The 20,540-nt window shown below is 43.5% G+C and overlaps 1 protein-coding gene across 5 annotated transcripts in view; it reads right to left on the bottom strand.

The window, feature by feature from the left end:
- STAU2 (staufen double-stranded RNA binding protein 2) overlaps positions 1-20,540 on the bottom strand; it is a 365,534-nt gene that overhangs the window by 106,697 nt on the left and 238,297 nt on the right. For all 5 annotated transcript variants that reach the window (XM_033933324.1, XM_033933325.1, XM_033933321.1 and 2 more), the window contains one exon: positions 19,352-19,465. In XM_033933324.1, the coding sequence (XP_033789215.1) occupies positions 19,352-19,465 (114 nt within the window). The remainder of the gene's footprint in view (positions 1-19,351; positions 19,466-20,540) is intronic.

Below are 20,540 nucleotides of genomic sequence, written 5' to 3'. Positions count from 1 at the left end.
GCTTCCTCCCCAGGATCTTAAAATGCTCGGTCAGTGTAGTCATGTTGAAATTCCTTCTGCTGACGTCATTTGTTCCGACGTGGATTATCACTGTTGTGTCCTCTGTCTCGGCTCCCTCCATGATTCTCTCGATTCTGTCGGAGATGTCCTTTGTCCTCGCCCCTGGGAGACATGTCACTAGGCGATCCGCTCTGCCTCCTGCTATGTGACTGTCCACCTCTCTCTGGATTGTTTTTGGGCTAAGAAGTTCTTAATTTTCTTAGCAGTATGGAAGTGGCCCTTGTCTTGTTCAAAGATGACCATACCAAGCTTGTATTTGAGGAAGTAGCCATGTTTCGACAATCTTCTGATATTGGTCCTGCCACATGGTCCCTTCAACAATGTGCAACCAGCTTACTACTACTTCTACTTATCATTTTTATAGTGCTGCCAGATGTACACAGCGCTGTAAAGTACCTTAGGCTATACATTCTAATTGTTCCCCACCCCATCACAGAAAGTGGATGTTTGACTGTCTGAGTTACACAGTCTTTGAGGAATTCCTCTCCAGGTCATCAATGCACCAGTTGAGCATGATCATCAAGGATTTGCATTGTGCTCTTATCTGAAAAGGCAACTTGTATAAATACAATAATGGCAGAACATGATTTCACTATAACTTCAGAAACTGAAATGCAGAATAAAAGTTTTAAAATTAAGTATTTATTCAAAAGGAAGTGGATCTGAAGCTGTGGAAAGATTTTAAAATTTATTTTCATAAAATTACCTTTGCCCAGTATTCTGTAGCCCAGGATGAATATTTATTGACCCAGGACAGTCTTTTATTTTTAATGGCTTCTGTGAGCAACAGTTTTCTCAGGTGAAAACACACTACTATTACTACTTATCAATTATATAGCGCTGAAAGGCGTACGCAGCACTGTACATTTTGACAACATACCCTCAAAACTGCTCTAAAAAGTTGATGACAAACAGTTCTCACATTTGTTGCCACTGCATATTCTCTCAACGCCTGCTGCAGGCACTGCAAACTCACTTTCCAGTTCTGCAAACACATGTTGATCAATATTTGGTCATCCCTGGCACTGGATAAGGGCTTGCGACAAAAGGCAGATATTCTTCTTGGGAACAAAGTTTCACCTCTTGCCAACTTTTTTCAACAGACGCTCAAACTGTGGGGGAATGGTCAGCTTCCAAGCAATTTCCTTTATGCGCTAAGATTGTTTCCTCCAAAAGTACACAAATCTGACCCTTCTTCTTTGGATTAATACAATTCTTAGCCATTACTAGATGCCCATATTCAAGTATTCATATTATACATCAAAAACACTTGCTAATAACTAGAAAAGGTTTGATAAAATACCTGGATCTTTTCCAGATAAGCCCCACCACTAATGCAAAAAGTGGACGCGAAAAAACTTAAGCCCCGCCACCTTCTGCCAGCGCACGCAACCAAGCTTGATATATTTCTGTCATGTTTCTGTCAAGTTTCTGTCATGTTTCTGTCATGTCTTGCGCGAGAAAACCAAATGACAGTTTCAACTGTTTCATTTGCCACGTAAAACCAGACATGAACTTTCTGACGCTTTCGACTGTCGTTCATGACAAGGAGACGGCAATATGTTTTTTGCAAACCCGCAGAGTGATCCATCAGCAACGTTTATGCAACAATGGCCACCAAATGACACTTTCAAGTGTTTCTGGCAGGTGGAGGTGTAATGCCCAACAGTGTCGGCAAGAAATCGGTATTCGAAAGGGAACTTGGCTGGAACGGTCTAGGATGGAGTTTAGGACAGTAATTCTATTCATTTATTGCTGGTCCAAAAATCTGGCAACAATCAAATTCTGCTCAGAGGAATTATCTATTGGCCACACGACCGCTGTTGACTGGAAGAACTTTCTTCACGAAATTTGCGCCTAGCGGCTTTTGCAGACTTCAACAATTGTTGGCGGCCCAGGTCTACACGTCGAGATCGATGAAACGCTAATATCTCGCCGTAAAAACCACGTAGGGCGAGTCCTTTCCCATCAGTGGATTTTCGGAGGTATCTGCCTGCCGGGAGACTAAAGAAGTGTTCATGTATGCAATGCCAGATCGAACTGCGGCCACTCTGCTACACACAATCCAGGCTTGCATCGCTCCCGGTTCAATCATCATTTCCGATATGTGGGCATCATACCAAGGAATTGAAACGATGATTGGCATGAATTATACTCATGAAACGGTTAATCATACCGAAAACTTTGTGGATCCAAAGACTGGAGCTCACACACAAACTATCGAATCTTTCTACAAGATGCAGAATAAGCGCCAATGCGGCACACACTGATCTTTAGTGGACAGCTACTTGTGTGAGTTCGTTTGGAGGCAAAGGTACCGAAATATGGACCTTTTCATACAAATTATTAATGACATGTCCCTATTTCACCCTCTTCAATAAAAACTACAAGTACTAGTTTCATATCCTCTTTTTTAATGTCCCAATTTCACCCTCTTCAATAAAAACTACAATTATAAGTTAATATCCTCTTTTTTAATGTCCCAATTTCACCCTCTTCAATAAAAACTACAATTACAAGTTTATATCCTCTTTTTTGGGGGTGGCGGGGTTAACTTTTTGGCGGGGCTTATCTGGAAAAGATCCAAATACCTTGTATTTAATAAATATCAAGAACACACAAAAATTAGGTGTTTCAGTTTGTAGTATTAATAATCCTACAGTACTGTATATAATAATTTGCTGCAATTGTCCATCTGTGCTGAAATGTAATTGAGTTGGCCTGGACAGCCAATGAAAAGTCTTCCATCTCAACTGTCATTCTGATGCAGCACACCTGTTCCTAGCACAGACATTCCATGTTGCAAGAATCAGCTAACAAAGCAGTTTCGTTTACACTGATTTAAACTGTCAAAAAGCTCTCAGCATTACCAAAAGCCATCATAATTTGGCCACCACTGTAAATTGTATGACCCCTTGACAGGTGGTGTGTTTAATTTTACAAACGGAATAAAAATGAACAGGGCCTATTTATAAAAAGAGGAGAAAGTTCCCCAATAAAGCAGCCCATAGTGACCAATCCAGTTTTATATTTTCTCTGGGAAAATGAAACAAGAAATGCTCAAAGCCAGTCCAGCCCAGTCCAGCCCAGAAGAGGGAGGATCTCCGACGCACCGCCTAGCCCAGGCCGTGCCAGAAGAGGGAGGATCTTCGGGCACTGGCACTGGTGCCAAGTCGGGTAAAGGAAGTGTCATTGACATGCTCGGGGGGGGAGTAGGATCGCGGTGGAGGGGGGGCAACGCGAGCGGGGGGGATGCCGGATCGTGGGGGGGGGGGGGCGCTCGTACAGCGAACCAAGCTCGGTTTACGAGGCACCAAGTTTGCAAATGTTTTGCTCGTCTTGCAAAACACTCGCAAACCGGTGCATTCGTAAACCGAGGTACCACTGTACAGTCAAACCTTGGCTTGCGAGTAACACGGTTTGTGAGTGTTTTGCAAGACGAGCAAAACACTCGAGCAAACTTTAACTCGCAAACCGAGTGTTGACTCGATATGCGAGTGTGTCACCCCACCCCACCCCACCCCAGGAACCAGCTTCTCTCCCCCCACGGCCCACCTCCAAACCTTACCTCCAGCAGACACCGGCATGCACCAATCCACAGGACATATGTGTACCGGTGCTGAAAGAGCCTGGTACTGATTTCTACGCTGGGCTACTGAGGGGCCTTGAGCATCTGCGCATGATCAAGGCCTTTGGGCTCCCACTCTCGCTGGATGTAATGGTTTGAGGGTGGGCCGTGAGGGGAGAGAAACCGGTTCTCAGGGTGGTGTGGTGTGGAAGTGTGCAGGAACTCTTAGAGTGTGATTAAGACATTTCTTGCTTCTGCAACCCTTAACAGAAGGAAAATTAAACAAGGGGTGGGCTTTTCTGCTATATTTATATGAACATAAGAACATAAGAACTGCCACCTCCGGATCAGACCTTCGGTCCATCAAGTCTGGCGATCCGCACACGCGGAGGCCCAGCCAGGTGTACACCTGGTGTAATTTTAGTCATCCATATCCTTCTATGCCTCTCGTAAGGAGATGTGCATCTAGTTTGCTTTTAAATCCTAGAACGGTGGATTCCGCAATAACCTCCTCTGGGAGAGCATTTCAGGTGTCCACCACTCGTTGCGTGAAACAGAACTTCCTGATATTTGTCCTGGACTTGTCCCCCCTTAGCTTCAGTCCATGTCACATTGGACATTGTAAATAATTTTTTTCCTGCTCTATTTTGTCGATTCCTTTCAGTATTTTGAAAGTCTCGATCACATCCCCTCGCAGTCTCCTTTTCTCAAGGGAGAACAATCCCAGTCTCTTAAGCTAGAGAAAATCTGTTGACCAAATAAAGAGGTACGACTGTACTTTCATTTTATCTTTCTATAAATAGGCCCCATTGAACCAAGGCACCTTTCTATGTACATACCTTCCCTCTCTCACACACACCCAACCTTCCCTCAGCCAGTCTGTCTCTCTCACACACACATAGACACCACCTGGACTACTTGCCTTCTTTTCTCAATCTAACATAACACCTGCACTTGGCCAGTTTGCCTCCTTCTCTCTCTTACACACACCAGCCACAGCCAGTCTGCAAACTTCTCTCTCTCACACACACACAAACACCACTTTCCCTTGGCCAGTCTGCCTCCTCTCTCTCTCATACATATACAAACACCAACTGCCCTCGGCCATTTTGCCTCTTTCTCTCTCTCACACACATCACCTACCCTCAGCCAGTCTGTCTCGCTCACACACACACACATACCACACACACTCACATACCACACACAGCCATCGGCCAGTCTGCCTCCATCGAGCTGCTGCCTCTGCACCCAGAGGTTGTGAGATCAAATCCTAGTGCTGCTCCTTGTGACCCTGGGCAAGTTACTTAATCCTCCAGTGCCCACTGCTTTGAATGTCAGCTTTGAATACCAAAGCCACAAAAAGGTAGTATACAAGTCTCCTTTCCCTTCTCTTCTCTCTCTCTCTTACATATCATGTACCCTTGGCCAGTCTGCCTCTGTCTCTTTCTTGCTCTCACACAAACACCACCTACCTTTGGCCAGCCAGCCTTCTTCTTTCTCTCTATCTCTTACACACACCACCTGCCACAGCCAGTCTGCAAACTTCTCACTCTCTCACACACACATCTGCCCTTGGGCAGTCTACCTCCTTCTCTCTCTCTCTTGAGAGAACTTGTTGATTTTGCTGTCTCATGAGATTGGTAGTTGCAAGATCAATAGTGTCTTTATGCACCTCAGCAAATTGCAAAACATCTAAAGCCCTGTATAATGTTAAGACAAGCTACAACTATACAAAAAAAAAAAAAAAAATTAACCTGAATAATGCCAATAAATAATCCCTCCACTGCAAAACACTATGCACAAAATTGTGCAAAACAGTGGTAACTACAAGGACTCAGAACAACCTTAAGTGTGAAAAGATAGCACTGTAAATATTACACCAGGCCCTAAAACACTATTATACCACCTAATGGGAAAATACGACAGATGGGACTGCCACAAGATTCCTACACAGAAACCACACACTAGCAGAATACCACATTCTGATCACAAACGCAAATCATTGTCATACCCTCAACAAATATGAAACAAGGGATCACAGATCAGTAATAACAATATAGGCAAAAAACTGAGCTGGAAACCTCAAGAATCAGTCTCAGCATGTACAGCAATTCCAGAGAAATAGAAACTGAAATACAGTACAAGGTATCAGAAATGTGCTTTACCAAAGGCTGACATATTCCATTTAATAAATTCAAAATAAAATTCTTTTTTTCTACCATTGTTTTCTAACAATTTTATATTCCATTGCAGCGTCTCCCTTCAGTTTTCTTTTTTTTCCTGTCTTTGCATGATCTCCTATCCATTTGACATTTTTTCTTTCTCCATGTCCACCCACCTGTTCAGCAACTTACTAGTGATCAGTATGCTCCCTCCATGCCAAGCATCTTCTCTATGCCTCTTCCTCTCCCCTCCCTCTTCCTTTCTGGTTCCACTCCTACCCTGAGGCTAATATTTTTCCCTCTCTTACCCAGATTTTCAACACTTTAATGCAGTCGCTAAACTGTTTTTCAACAGTTTTAGCCTGCAGGCATTTTAGCGGCGGATTATCAAAACGGTTTAGCTCTGTCTTTAGCAAGGTTTTTGGCAGTCTCTGACATTGACATGCAAATTGGCTCTTCAACAATTGCTGAGTCATTTTCTAAGAGCGGCGTTGGCTTTTGGTGACAAAAATCTGCTACTGGTCCAGGGGTGACAGTAATAATAATAATAATAATAACTTTATTATTCTATACCGCCACAATCTTGCAACTTCTAGGCGGTTTACAGTCAGGAGAGCTGGATATGCAGCGAAATACAATATGCAGATAATCAGAGGAAATACAGAGAGCAGAGACCTTAAGAGGCATTACAGTGACAGCAATGTTTAAAACCCCGGCATGGCAGTGTCAGAGACTGTTAGAAAGCCAACTGACCCCCCCACCCCAGCATCGGGTGAGATGCTGATGCTTTCCCACCACAAATAACACCCCCCCTGCAGTGGCGACCCTCCACTAGCAGCACGAGAGATGCTCACTCTCTCCTGCCACAAGTAGAATGGGTACAAGTGGATCGATTTTTCACTCCATCAATAATTACAAAGATTAGGGGACATTCGATGAAGTTACAGGGAAATATTTTTATAACCAATAGGAGGAAATTTTTTTTTCACTCAGAGAAAAGTTAAGCTCTGGAACGCGTTGCCAGAGGATGTGGTAAGAATGGATAGCGTAGCTGGTTTTAAGAAAAGTTTGGACAAGTTCCTGAAGGAAAAGTCCATAGTCTGTTATTGAGAAAGACATAGGGAAGCCACTGCATGCCCTGTATCGGTAGCATGGAATATTGCTACTCCTTGGGTTTTGGCCAGGTACTAGTGACCTGGATTGACCACCGTGAGAACAGCCTACTGGGCTTGATGGACCTTTGGTCTGACCCAGTAAGGCTATACATATATTCTTATGTTCTAAACAACACCCCCAGCAACGGGAGAGATGCCCACTCTCTCCTGCCACCAAGTGACCTCCCCATCAGAAGGAGAGATGCCCATTCTCTCCCACTGTCACACAACACCCCCCTGCCTCAGACCCCTTCCTCCTTACCTTGAATTAGTTGGCTGACCAGAGGGATGCCTACTCTCTGTGGCCATCTGGCCCGCCTCTTCAAAATGGGCCATCCCCTCCCCGGTGCATCCTGAGATGCACCATGGAGGGGCCTGGGGCTCTGATTGGCCCAGGTTAAGGCCCCTCCCATAGAAGGCCAATCAGAGCCTTAGGCCCCTCCCCGGATGCACCGGGAAGGAGCCTAAGGCTCTGATTGGCCTGGATGCCCCACAGGAGGGGCCAATCAGAGAAAGTGGAAGAGGAAGGGAGCTACAGTACAGACCAGTAAGTCTGTGATAAGTAAATTAATGGAAACATTTTTAAAACAGAAAACAGTAACATTTCTGGAATCCTGTGGATTACAAGACCCAAGGCAACATGGATTTACTAAACGCAGGTCTTGTCAGACAAATATGATCAATTTCTTTGACTGGGTGACCACTGAATTGAATACAGGGAGTGCCCTAGATGTGGTGTATTTAAATTTTAGCAAAGCCTTTGACAGGGTTCCACACAGGCGTCTAATAAATAAACTGAATGCCCTTGGAATGGGCTCCCAAAGTGATAGACTAGATTAGGAACTGGTTGAGTGGAGGGTGACAGAGAGTAGTAGTCAATGACAATCGCTCTGAGGAAAGGGTTACCAGTGGTGTGCTTCAAAGTTTGGTTTAAACATTTTTGTAAGCAATATTGCTGAAGGGCTGACAGGTAAGATTTGCCTCTTTGAAGATGATATTAAAATCTGCAATAGAATAGACACCCTTGGTGGTGTGAATAACATGAGGAAGGACCTAGCAATTTTAGCTGGCAGCTAAACTTTAATGCTAAGAAATGTAAGGTCATACATTTGGGCTACAAAAATCTGAGGGAAAGGTACAGTTTAGGTGTTGAAGAACTTTTGTGCACTAAAGAGATGTCGTGAATGGGCCGAGAGATCATTTCACTTCTCCACTCCCAGGTGCTTCCAATCTTCTTTCTTCACTTGTATCCTCTGTTCTTCCAGACACTGTTGTCCCATGACCTCCCTGGTCTCTAGGGCCTTCAAATATAATTCCAGCTTTTGCAGTCTCTCTAGTTGCCACCGGTCACTCATTCTAGTCATTACTTATCATCTTTGGACATTTTGGTAGCCAGTCCTTCTGGTCACTCACTCTCGGTCCTACCGTTCACTCTGGTTGCCGGTCTCTCGGGTCCCCACTGGTCCTGAACAACACCGGTCCTTCTGGTTGCCGGCTTCTTGGCTCCCTCTGATTCCTCCCTGGTCACCACTGGTCTCCCCACCAGTTTCTCAACCAGCCATTGTCAGCCTGAACTTCACCGGTACACTGGTCTCTCCACAGACCCTCTAGTCACCAGTCTCTAGTGCTGCCCGGTTCACGATTCGAATCAGTTCACCGATTCACTTCAGGTGAACCGATTCGAATCGATTTAAAACAATAAAAAATTGGGTTTCCCAATTTGGACCCTCCCCCCTCGCCCACTAAAGCAGGAGCGGTAGCGCTGCTCTTGCTGGCCAGCTGCTACCGCTCCTGCTTTAGAGGGCGAGGGGGGAGGGTCAGTCGGGAAGTGTTGCAGTGTCCGGCTTCCCCCCTGGCCTCCCGGCATCAAATTTACCTAAATCCATCAGCCTACATAAGATCGCTAGTGCTAGCGATCTTTGCAAGCTACTGTCGGGTCTTCTGAACTGTCTTCTCTCTGCCGCAGTCCCACCCCCTTCTCTGATGTCAGAGGAGGGGCGGGAAGAAATAATGGGTCTAAAAATAGAGGAGAAAGAGAGAGAGATGATGGGCAATGGGATTTAGGGAGGGAAGGAACAGAAAGGGAGAGATGGTGTGGAGGGGGGGATAGGGATACTGGATAGGAGGGTAGTTGGGAAGGAGGGAAAGATGCTGGATGAAAGGGTAGTTAAGAAAAGGTGGATCTGTGGATGGAGACGAAAGAAAGGAAAGATGCCAGACCTCTAGGGAAGGGAAACGGAAGGGGAGGACAGAGATGGCAGATGGATGATTAGCACGGAGAAAAAAGAAAGAAGGAGACCCTGGCAAGCAAGTTATCAGAAGACAACCAGAGCCTGGGATCAACAAGATTTGAATAATGACCAGACAACAAAAGGTAGAAAAAATCATTTTATTTTCTGTTTTGTGATTACAATATGTCAGATTTGAAACATGTATCCTGCCAGAGCTGGTGTTAGACCGCAAACGTGAGCTAGGATTTAACAGAGAGAGGAAAAGTATTTTTTGTTTGTTTACACCACAGCGCCAGTGTGGTTAGGAGAAGGCAAAGGGGGTGAAGAGGCTATAAAAGGGTGAAGAAGTTATAAAATAAACTCACCAGGATGTTTTTAAAAAATTGGGCAGGAAAATCAAATCGAAAAATCGATTCAATAGGCTGAATCGAATTGAATCAAATCAAAATTTTTTTCCCCTGAATCGGGCAGCACTATCAGTCACCCCCTGAGGACTCCTCTGGTCCTTCAGGCACTCCACTGAGGACTCTCCCTAGTCCCTCAGGCATTCTCTGTCTGAGCACTCTCCAGGTCCAGATGCCTTCTCACTGACTCTCCCCTGGTCATCAATCTTGAAGGCTCTTCAGTCCCTCCAAGCTCTACCAGGTAGGTTCTTACTGTGGGCTACTACCTGTCTCTCTGGTTGTTGGCCTTTCAGGTCCCCTCTCTCTCTCTGAGGACTCTCCAAGTCCCTCAGATGCTTTCTCACTGGGCCCTCTACTGGTCATCAAGCTTGAGGGCTCTCCAGTTCCTCCAAGATCTACCAGGTAGGCTTCATCACAGAGCAGGGTTACTACTGCATGGGTTCCTTATCAGCACTGGCCAGTACTGGGCTTACTGGGAATTAGGCCAAAGCCAGCATTTCTTCTCCCAAGGGTCGCCCAGCTCTCAAAACTGTCTTGCTGAGCTCACTGCCCCGGAGCTGTTCTTTTGTAAGATTGTACAGGTAACTGCCCTGTACAATCTTAGTCCACAATATCTGATCTCTAGAGCTGTTTATCACTAGCTCTTAACTTTGTTAATTCTGCTCAATCTGTAGCATCTTTTAATCATTGTAAACTGCATAGAACTTCACGGTCCTGCTGCGGTATATAAACTGTTATTATTCTTATTATTTTAAGCATCCTAACTCACTCAAGGTGAGTGGACAGCTCCCAGCAGTCTTTGCAAGGTCTTAAGCAATTGAGGTCCACACACAACTGCTCAGGCTCCCTCTGCTGGCCTGGGACAGGAACTTCATCACAGGTGTGATAGTATGTGATGATCTTAAGATGGACAAACAGGTTGAGTGACAGCAAAAGCTAGAAGGATGCTTGGGTGCATAGGGAGAGGAATAGCCAGTAGGAAAAAGGAGGCATTGATGCCCCTGTATAAGACTCTGGTAAGGCCTCAATAAGAATATTGTGCACAATTCTGGAGACTGTACCTTTGAAAAGATATAAATAGGATAGACACAGTCCAGAGGAAGGTTACTAAAGTGGCTGGTGGTCTTCATCATATGTATATTTTAGAGGAAAGATGGGAAAGAGGAAATATGATATACATTTAAATACCTATGTGGCATAAATGCATATGAGGCAAATCTCTTTCATTTAAAAGGAAGCTCCAGAATGAGAGGATATAGCATGAAGTTAAGAGGTGAGAGTCTCAGGAGCAATCTAAGGAAATAAGTTTTTACAGAAAGGGTGATAGATGCGTGGAATAGTCTCCCCATAAAGGTAGTGGAGACAAAGACTGTGTCTGAGTTCAAAAAAGTGTGGGTCAGGCACATGGGATCTGTTAGGGACAGGAGGAGATAGTGGATACTGTGGATAGGCAGACTGGATGGGCCATTTGGCCTTTATCTGTCTGCATGTTTATATGTTTCCCTCTCTCTCTCCCTCTCCTCCCTTCCAAGTCCAGCAGCACCTCTACCTCTCATCCTGCTCCCAGGGTCAGCAGAATCCCGCCATCTCCTGTCCCTAGAGCCAGCAACACCTTTCCTATTGTTTGGATTGTATTAGTAAATGTTTTGTTTGCTGTTTAAATTATATGCCCCTGACACAGCCTTGTAGGCAATATGTGGCCACATAGGTTACTATTCCTGGGAGCGTTTTGATTATATATAAGTTATTTCTTCATATGGCTTGATTGTCTTCTTCTGTTCCATGTTGGATATAGTAGACCAATTGAGGGGGAAGGTGTGGCTCACTAGTAGAGCTGCTCCCTGTGACCCTGGGCAAGTTACTTAATCCTCTAGGCTTTGCAATACCAAAGCCACAAAAAGGTAGTATACAAACCCCCATTCCCTTTCCCTTCCTTACCATTCTGGAACTACACACATCGAAATCCTATAGTACACAACTCAACAGGGGGTACGGTAGGAGGCATTCCAAAAATTTGTGCATAGAAATATCGAATACTGCCATTCCCTTGCCTAAAAGTCAAGGAATTTTAGCTGGTATAAATAGCAGTGCCCAAATTTGGGAATGGGTTCTAAGTGCTATTCTATATAGCATGCTCAACTTGGAACAATCTGCGCTGATTTTTCTTGGTGTCCAAATTTGGGCACCATTTACTAATCTGTCCCTAAATGTATAATAAACTGTGTTTCTAGCTACCTATAATCAATATATAGACATATATGGCAAATTTCTGCTAAGGTCTTTATTGTATTTGCTTAAAAATAGCTGAATAAAACAGAATTACTTTCAGAAAAGTGATTCTCCCTATGTAGCAGCTTTCTCAGTGACTAGCATTGTAAAAATCTCAAAGATCTAGTTTATTTAGGGCTCTTTATAATTTTTTTACTAAGGTGCGCTAATGGATTTAGCATGTGCTAACGATTAATGTGTACTAAATGTTAAGAAGCCATTTTATTCCTATGACCTTCTTATGAGTAGCATTTAGTGTGAGCTAAATCCATTAGCACACCTTAGTAAAAGGAGCCCTCATTTATTATAATTTATTAATCACCTTTATGAAGAGATTCATCCAAGATGGTGTACAGCAGGTATAACGACATAAAACTTACATTTTTATTAACAGTATAACAATAGTGACATGATCAACTACGCAGTGGTTCTTAAACCTGTCCTAGGGGATCCCAATCAGGTTTTCAAGCTATTGCATGCCTGTCATCTCTAACATATGCAGATCTGCTTCATGAATATTAATTAACATAAAGCCTAAGGGGCTCATAATCGAAAGAGAAAAACGTCCAAAAACTGGCCTAAGTCGCCACTTGGACAATCATCAGTCAAAAATGTCCAAGTGCCGATAATAAAACCGGGTTTTGGATGTATTTATAAATGACCAAGGCCTTCATAGTGCCGCTGAACAACCATAGCTAAATGAGGCATGCCAGGAGGAGTGTCGAGGGCGAGATTTGGGCGGGACGTGGGCAGGCTTAGACTTAGTCATACTGCATGTATAATAATAATAATTTATTTCTTATATACCGCTATACCAGAAGTTCGAAGCGGTTAACAACAAAAGTACATACAGTCAATTTAAAATACAAACTGAAGAAAAAGTTAACAATCTTAAATACAATAAAGTCTATAAGAATGCACCTTTTAAAATCTAAAAGTTAGGATAATAACATAGTTTAAATAGAGGAGTGATAATTAAGGATGGGCAACTAATGAAACCATAGTAAATTAAGGCCATAAAAATTCAAGTAAGTTATGGCCGTAAACATGGTTTAGGATTGGAACTTGTCAAACAGACATGTCTTCAATTGTTTTCTGAAATCAGCATAAGAGGCAGTTTCAAGTATGAGTTTACCAAGCCATATATTCAGTTTGGCTGCCTGGAATGTTAAAGTTCTGTCAAGAAACTTCTTATATTGGCATGATTTCAGGGAGGGATAGTTAAATAAAGTTTTTCTGCGAGTGCTCGCATTAGAACAGTTCAAGAGAACTGGGAGGCGAGGTAGACTGGTAACATCCCGAAGACTGTTTTGTAACTGATACAAGCAAATTTAAAAAGAATTCTGGATTCCACAGATAACCAGTGGAGTTTTTGAAAATATGGGGCAATATGTTCCCATTTTTTTAGACCAAAGATCAAACGAATTGCAGTATTCTGGATTAGTCTTAATTTTTTAAGAATTTTTTTTATAGGCCCCCAAATAAATGATATTACAGTAATCCAAAGTACTCAGTATAGATGTTTGCACCAGTAAACGGAAAGATAATTCATCAAAAAATGTATAGGACCGATATACATTTCTTAAACAGTAGGTCTGTATGTTTTTCCAAAGTGAGATGCATATCAAGAGTTACACCTAATATTTTTTATAGTAGGTTCAATTTTATATTCTCGTCCACACACATAAATCAAATTTTCTTTTATCTTTTCATTGGGAGTTGCCAGAAAAAAATTTAGTTTTTTCCATATTTAATTTCAATTTAAAAGCAATCATCCAAAGCTAAAAGGTTAATAAAATCTGATGTCAGGCAGGTTAGAGGAATCACAACCGAAAGTTATACAGCACAGGATCGACGGAACTTGGACGTTGTGACTTAGACCATTTTAAAACATGGTATAAGTCACAAAAAAACCCCCCACCTAAAGTGACCAGATAAGAACTGCAAATACATAATACAGACCCACACACACTACCCCAGTGATCACTGACCACCCCCCACCCCCATAAAAATATTAATCAAAACTTGAAAATTGTGCCAGAACATCATCACCTGCCAGCCTGGAATAGGAAAGCCTAGTTGTGCTGCACAGGGGTGTCTTAAGCTGTCTTGGGGGTGGGTTAGGGACCCATAGAGAGGAGGCCCCATGCCCATAAGCCCCTGTAATCACTGCATTGATATTGAAACGTGCAGCAGCTTACTGGACTGGAGCGGAGTCGTGGGGTGTCCCGTTGCTGACCCCGGATTGTACGGCGGCGGCTTTTCTTCTCCTGCCTGGCTGGCGGTGCATGCAGGCACTAGCAGAGACGGACCCCTGACGTCACTGGGTCCGTCTCCGATATCATTTAAAGCAGCCGCTGCTGTAGCTACACTGGGAGCAGCTTACTGGACTGGAGCGGAGTCGTGGGGTGTCCCGTTGCTGACCCCGGATTGTACGGCGGCGGCTTTTCTTCTCCTGCCTGGCTGGCGGTGCATGCAGGCACTAGTAGAGACGGACCCCTGACGTCACTGGGTCCGTCTCCGATATCATTTAAAGCAGCCGCTGCTGTAGCTACACTGGGAGCAGCTTACTGGACTGGAGCGGAGTCGTGGGGTGTCCCGTTGCTGACCCCGGATTGTACGGCGGCGGCTTTTCTTCTCCTGCCTGGCTGGCGGTGCATGCAGGAACTAGCAGAGACGGACCCCTGACGTCACTGGGTCCGTCTCCGATATCATTTAAAGCAGCCGCTGCTGTAGCTACACTGGAAGCAGCTTACTGGACTGGAGCGGAGTCGTGGGGTGTCCCGTTGCTGACCCCGGATTGTACGGCGGCAGCTTTTCTTCTCCTGCCTGGCTGGCGGTGCATGCAGGCACTAGCAGAGACGGACCCCTGACGTCACTGGGTCCGTCTCCGATATCATTTAAAGCAGCCGCTGCTGCGGTTGCGGCCGCAGCCGTGCGGCCGCAGGGCGTGGCCGAAGGGGCGTGCCCTAAAGGGCATGCAAGGCCCCTTGGGAGCCCCTTAGGAGCCACGTGGAGTCCGGGAGCCGGTAGTGGGAAATTTATATGGGGTATATAGACCCGGATCAGATCCTGCTCCCTATTATTGGATCCAAGATGTTTATTCCTTAACTGCTGCAGTGAGGACGGCGTTTAAGTTTTTCTTTCTTTCTTTTTTTCCCCTAATAATGCCGAAAAGACGAGGAAAGAACACCGGAGGAGCCTCCCGGCGACCCTTAACTCCAGTGGTTACTATTGATGATTTTCTCCGACGCCTACAACGGGAACAAGAAGGGTCGGGTGCTAGCTCGTTGGGGATACCCCCGGAGAGTAGTGCGGTGGGTTCCCCTGAGCATGATGTCACTCTTAGCCCCGACGTTAGGACGCCACCCCTCCAACCTACGCCGCAAGCTGCCAGCTCTCCACGGGACCAGAATCCACCTGAGCAGGTGGCTATTTCTTTGTCCACAGAGGCTAGTATGGAGGGCTCGCTGAATATGACAACGGGACTTGCGACCGGGACAACAACAGAGGTTGGAGGAATACAAGATGTCACTGAGGTAAAGCTAATTTCAGAACATTTAGACACTACACCATTACAACTTTTTTCACCTACAAAACCTCCTACAGTCACACTCGAAGCATTATGGGACTTGGTAGTGAATTTGGGGAATTCCTTAAATCCTCAAATAAAAAGTTTGGATAAAGAATTAAAAGAACAAAAGGAAGAAATAAAAGTTTTAAAGCAGGATATGTTACAATTTAAAACTGAGACACAAAATACAAATAAGGAGTTAATGCTACTGAAACAAAATCAAGATATGTTGGTTAAAGATAATATATTACTCAGGAAGAAGTTGGAAGTGCAGGAGAATAATGGTCGTATAAATAACTTGAGATTTATAAATTTTCCAAGAATCCTGTCAACTTCTCCTAGAGAAATGGAGAAAAGATATTTTATGGAAATTTTGGAAATTCCTGAAAACTCCTTACCTCCTCTTACAAGAGTGTATTACCTACCTGCTAAGCCCATATCCAAAGAAGAAGAAAAAATTGAGGAACCCCGGGAGAGGTCAATGGACATTTCGGCAATACTGGAACAATCAGATAGGGAACTGGCTGTTCCAGCTACTCTCTTGCTGTCTGTTGCTTTGGCTCCAGACAAAGATTGGATATTAAAACTTTTCTTTAAAAATAGATCCAAAGACTTCCTGGGGCAGCATATTCAGATTTTTCCTGATGTCTCTAGAGAGACTCAGAAAAGAAGGAAAGAATTTTTAATTCTTAAACCTGGAGTGACTCAAATAGGGGGTATTTTCTTTTTGAGATATCCATGTAAATGTGTAGTTAGATATTTATCATTTAAGTATATATTTACAGAGCCATCTCAACTGACTAGCTTTCTCTCAATGAAACGTCTAGAAAAAGGAATAACAACATAATAACGTCTATGGAAAGTTAGTTCCCTGCACTTTAGTCAGATAAGGATTTTTCTTATTTAACTAATTTGAATTATATATGTTTTACTCTTAATTATGGATCCAATAATATTGAGGACTAGTGTGAGATCAGCTAGATTAGAAGTTCCTTGTAGTAATATTAATTTTGGAATGTTAATTTAATATGTTGTTTGATCTCACTTTACTGTACAAGATGTATACGCTTGGAAATATTGTAAAAAATTCTATAAATAAATTAAAAAAAAAAAAAAAAAAAGAAACGTGCACTTCCCTATACACCCCCAAAACCCTTTTTTACTAGTATATAAGTGGCTCCTGTAGCCATAAGGGCTATTGGAGTGGTAGATATGGTCCCTTTCAGTTCCTCATCAAGGAACTGAAAGGGACCATAGCTGAACTGCTTCAACTAATAGCCAATCTGTCAATCAAAAGAGGAAAGATTCCGGAGGACTGGAAGGTTGCGAATGTTACACCGATCTTCAAAAAAGGTTCGAGGGGAGACCCGGGAAACTACAGACCGGTGAGTCTGACCTTGGTACCGGGAAAGATGGTAGAGCTACTGATAAAGGACAGCATCATTGATCACCTCGACAGACACGGTCTGATGAGGACCAGCCAGCACGGTTTCAGCAAAGGCAGATCTTGTTTGACAAACTTGCTGCACTTCTTTGAGGGAGTAAACAAGCAGATAGACAAGAGCGACCTGGTCGACATTGTATATCTGGACTTTCAGAAGGCGTTTGACAAGGTTCCGCATGAACGACTACTTTGCAAAATTGCGAGCCATGGAATCGAGGGAGAAATACTCACGTGGATTAAAAACTGGCTGTAGCATAGGAAACAGAGAGTAGGGGTAAATGGGCAATACTCGGACTGGAAGAGCACCAGTGGGGTGCCATAGGGCTCGGTGCTTGGACCTGTACTCTTCAACATCTTTATAAATGATCTGGACATAGGTACGATGTGCGAAGTGATTAAATTTGCGGACGACACAAAGTTATTCAGAGTAGTGAAGACGCAGGGGGATTGCGAAGATCTACAACGTGACATAGTCAGGCTCGAGGAATGGGCACCGACATGGCAGATGAGGTTCAACGTGTATAAGTGTAAAGTGATGCATGTCGGTATCAAAAATCTCAAGCATGAGTACAGGATGTCCGGGGCAGTACTTGGAGAGACCTCCCAGGAAAGGGACTTGGGAGTTCTGATCGACAAGTCGATAAAGCCATCTACACAATGTGCGGTGGCGGCGAAAAGGGCAAACAGAATGCTAGGAATGATAAAGAAGGGGATCACGAACAGATCAGAGATGGTTATCATGCTGCTGTACCGGGCCATGGTGCACCCTCACCTGGAGTACTGCATACAGCACTGGTCACCGTACATGAAGAAAGACACGGTACTACTCGAGAGGGTCCAGAGAAGAGCGACTAAGATGGTTAAGGGGTTGAAGGAGCTGCCGTACAGCGAAAGATTAGAGAAACTGGGCCTCTTCTCCCTCGAACAGAGGAGATTGAGAGGGGACATGATTGAAACATTCATGGTACTGAGGGGGATAGACTTAGTAGATAAGGACAGGTTGTTTACCCTCTCCAAGGTAGGGAGAACGAGAGGACACTCTCTAAAGTTGAAAGGGGATAGATTCCATACAAACATAAGGAAGTTCTTTACCCAGAGAGTGGTGGAAAACTGGAACACTCTCCCGGAGGCTGTCATAGGGGAAAACACCCTCCAGGGATTCAAGACAAAGTTAGACAAGTTCCTACTGAACAAGGACGTACACTGGTAGGGCTAGTCTCAGTTATGGCGCTGGTCTTTGACCAAAAGGGTCGCCGTGTGAGCGGACTGCTGGATATGATGGACCACTAGTCTGACCCAGCAGCGGCATCTCTTATGTTCTTATGTCTAGGGGATTCTGGATGTGGTTTGGAAGGCTCGCCATGACCAATAAGGGAGCTGTAGTGAGATGAAGACATGGCACCCTTTTTGTGAAGTTCACAGCACTGCCCTCTAAGGAACCCCACTATTTAGATGCCATGTCTGGTGTTCAGTCCATCAGTTTGCAGACCCCTTCCACATCCAACAGGGCTTGTTCTAGGCGTTTTTGACTTGGACGAAAAGTTGGACAAAAATGTGGTATAAAGATGGACTATTTAGCGACTTGGACGATCAGATCGGCAGGACCTCCTCCTTGGACGATTTTCAAAATGAAAAAATATTTGTACATATTTTTCGAAAATGTGTCCTAAGCTGTTTTTTACTTTGGACGACTTGCGACTTGGACGAAAACGGACTTAGACGTGCCTTTCGATTATGCCCCTCCATGCTTGGGTTTTTTTTTTCAGCTAATTAAATAGCTGCCTATTGGATAACTCAATATTCTTAAAACCAGCTATTAAATATTTAATATAAACAAGTATTATCTAAATCAATTCAATTTTAATCTTATCTCCCACAATTAATTTCATTACAGTACTTTTACAACTTAACAATACTTAATTTATTAATAAATATCAGAATAATTTAGTCAGTGAACCTAACTTGTTTGAATTAAATATTTAATAGTTAGCTTTAAGAATATTGAGTTATGAATATTCATTAGAGATATCTTGAAAACCTGACTGGCTGGTTTAAGAACCACTGAAATAACATATAAGCATAAATACAATCTGTGAGGTACACGTTAAGACAAGCAAACTGATTCCTTATAATGAGAACAACATGAAGCACTTTCAGAAATATGTATATACATTAAAACTTCACAGTAGAACAATCATATAAGATAAATGCTATAAATGTCAAAAGATTACTAATGATACATCATAAAAAACATCATGGAGGAACATTCATAAAACAGATATGATGCTTACAATGTCAGTACAATGCAAATGATATAAGCAATCTATTTGAATATTCATATACTATAGATGCTCAAAATGTCAGTATGAGACAATAAAGCATCTTTATAAGCAACCAAGGGAGCAAGTAAGACCTAGTGATAATAGACCAATACAATTCTTCAAAAGAAGACAAGAAAATAAGGTTGGGAAAAAAGAAAATGATACCTGATCATGGCTGGCTTCAATAGAGTTTCCAATGCCATGGAAAGTCATCTGTACAGGAGACAGTGTCAAATGAGTCATGTACTCTTTGCTGTTTTGTCTGTCACTGTACTGTATCTGTAGTAGAACAAAATGAGAACTGCATTAAATACAAATGCACAAATATCAACTAAATAGAGAATCCTTCTTTAATATCAGAGTTCAGTGCTGTAAATAAAATTCTGTTTCAAACTAATGTCTAAAATTTGATATCTTGAATGCTTCTTTATTGCCCTCCTTCACCTGACCCTGCTCTTTGGGATTCTCTTTTGCTGACTTTACCTGAAATGGTGGCAAGCATTCTAAATTTTGCATTCTCTGAGATTTTAAAAACCATGTGGATGATCTTTCAACACCATGGGATAAACTTTTTCTTTTGATCTTTTCTAATCTTGATCTTGATCTCTAGGAGCATGAGTATTTCCCTATCCATGCTATCAGACACATCAAAACTTTTCCATATGCAGAGAGCATCACCATTTTATACCATGCCAAGATCAAACAAGATTAGCAATTACTCTGATTAATATTGTGCACAATCACCTAAAACTTTTTCTGACCTTACATCTGATTTGTTAAAATTATCCTCTGCAAGACCCCACAAGCCAAGTAGAATCCAACTGAATTTTGATTTTAGCTTCAGTGTCAAAACAAATCTGCATTTTCATCTGGAACCAAAGCTGTGCTGCACAGCCCCCATTCCCCACTCCTCCTACCTGACCAAAGGGAGCCCACCTCCTGGACACAAATGCAAGCAGCAGCCCTCCATACAAACCCAACCCCTCCTGCGGCAGCCCTCTCCTGGGTTTACCGTGTTGACCTTGTTGGTGGCTAGTGGGGTCAGAATATTTTGAGATAGGAACTGGCATGGACAGGAACAATCTCATAATGGCTGTTGTGACTTCCAGCAGTAGCCTTGGAAGCCATTTTGAGGCAGGAACAGACATAGGTAGGAGTGAGTAGGAATTATTCCTGCCCCCCACAAGCTACCAACAGTAGACCCAGGAGGGGGATGTGATAGGCCCAAGAGGGGGCTTCTGCCGAGGGTGGATTCAAGAGGAATCCTGCTGTTGGCGGGGCAGATGGGTGGGTCTGAGAGGGTGCACTGTTTTGGAAGAGGGTAGGGACAGTTTTGTTTTCTGGTTCAGTTTTT

This window comes from Geotrypetes seraphini, chromosome 2, assembly GCF_902459505.1.
Source record: "Geotrypetes seraphini chromosome 2, aGeoSer1.1, whole genome shotgun sequence".
Taxonomy (NCBI): domain Eukaryota; kingdom Metazoa; phylum Chordata; class Amphibia; order Gymnophiona; family Dermophiidae; genus Geotrypetes; species Geotrypetes seraphini.
Note: the sequence above shows the minus strand (reverse complement) of the source record. Positions and strands in the feature narration are given on the sequence as shown.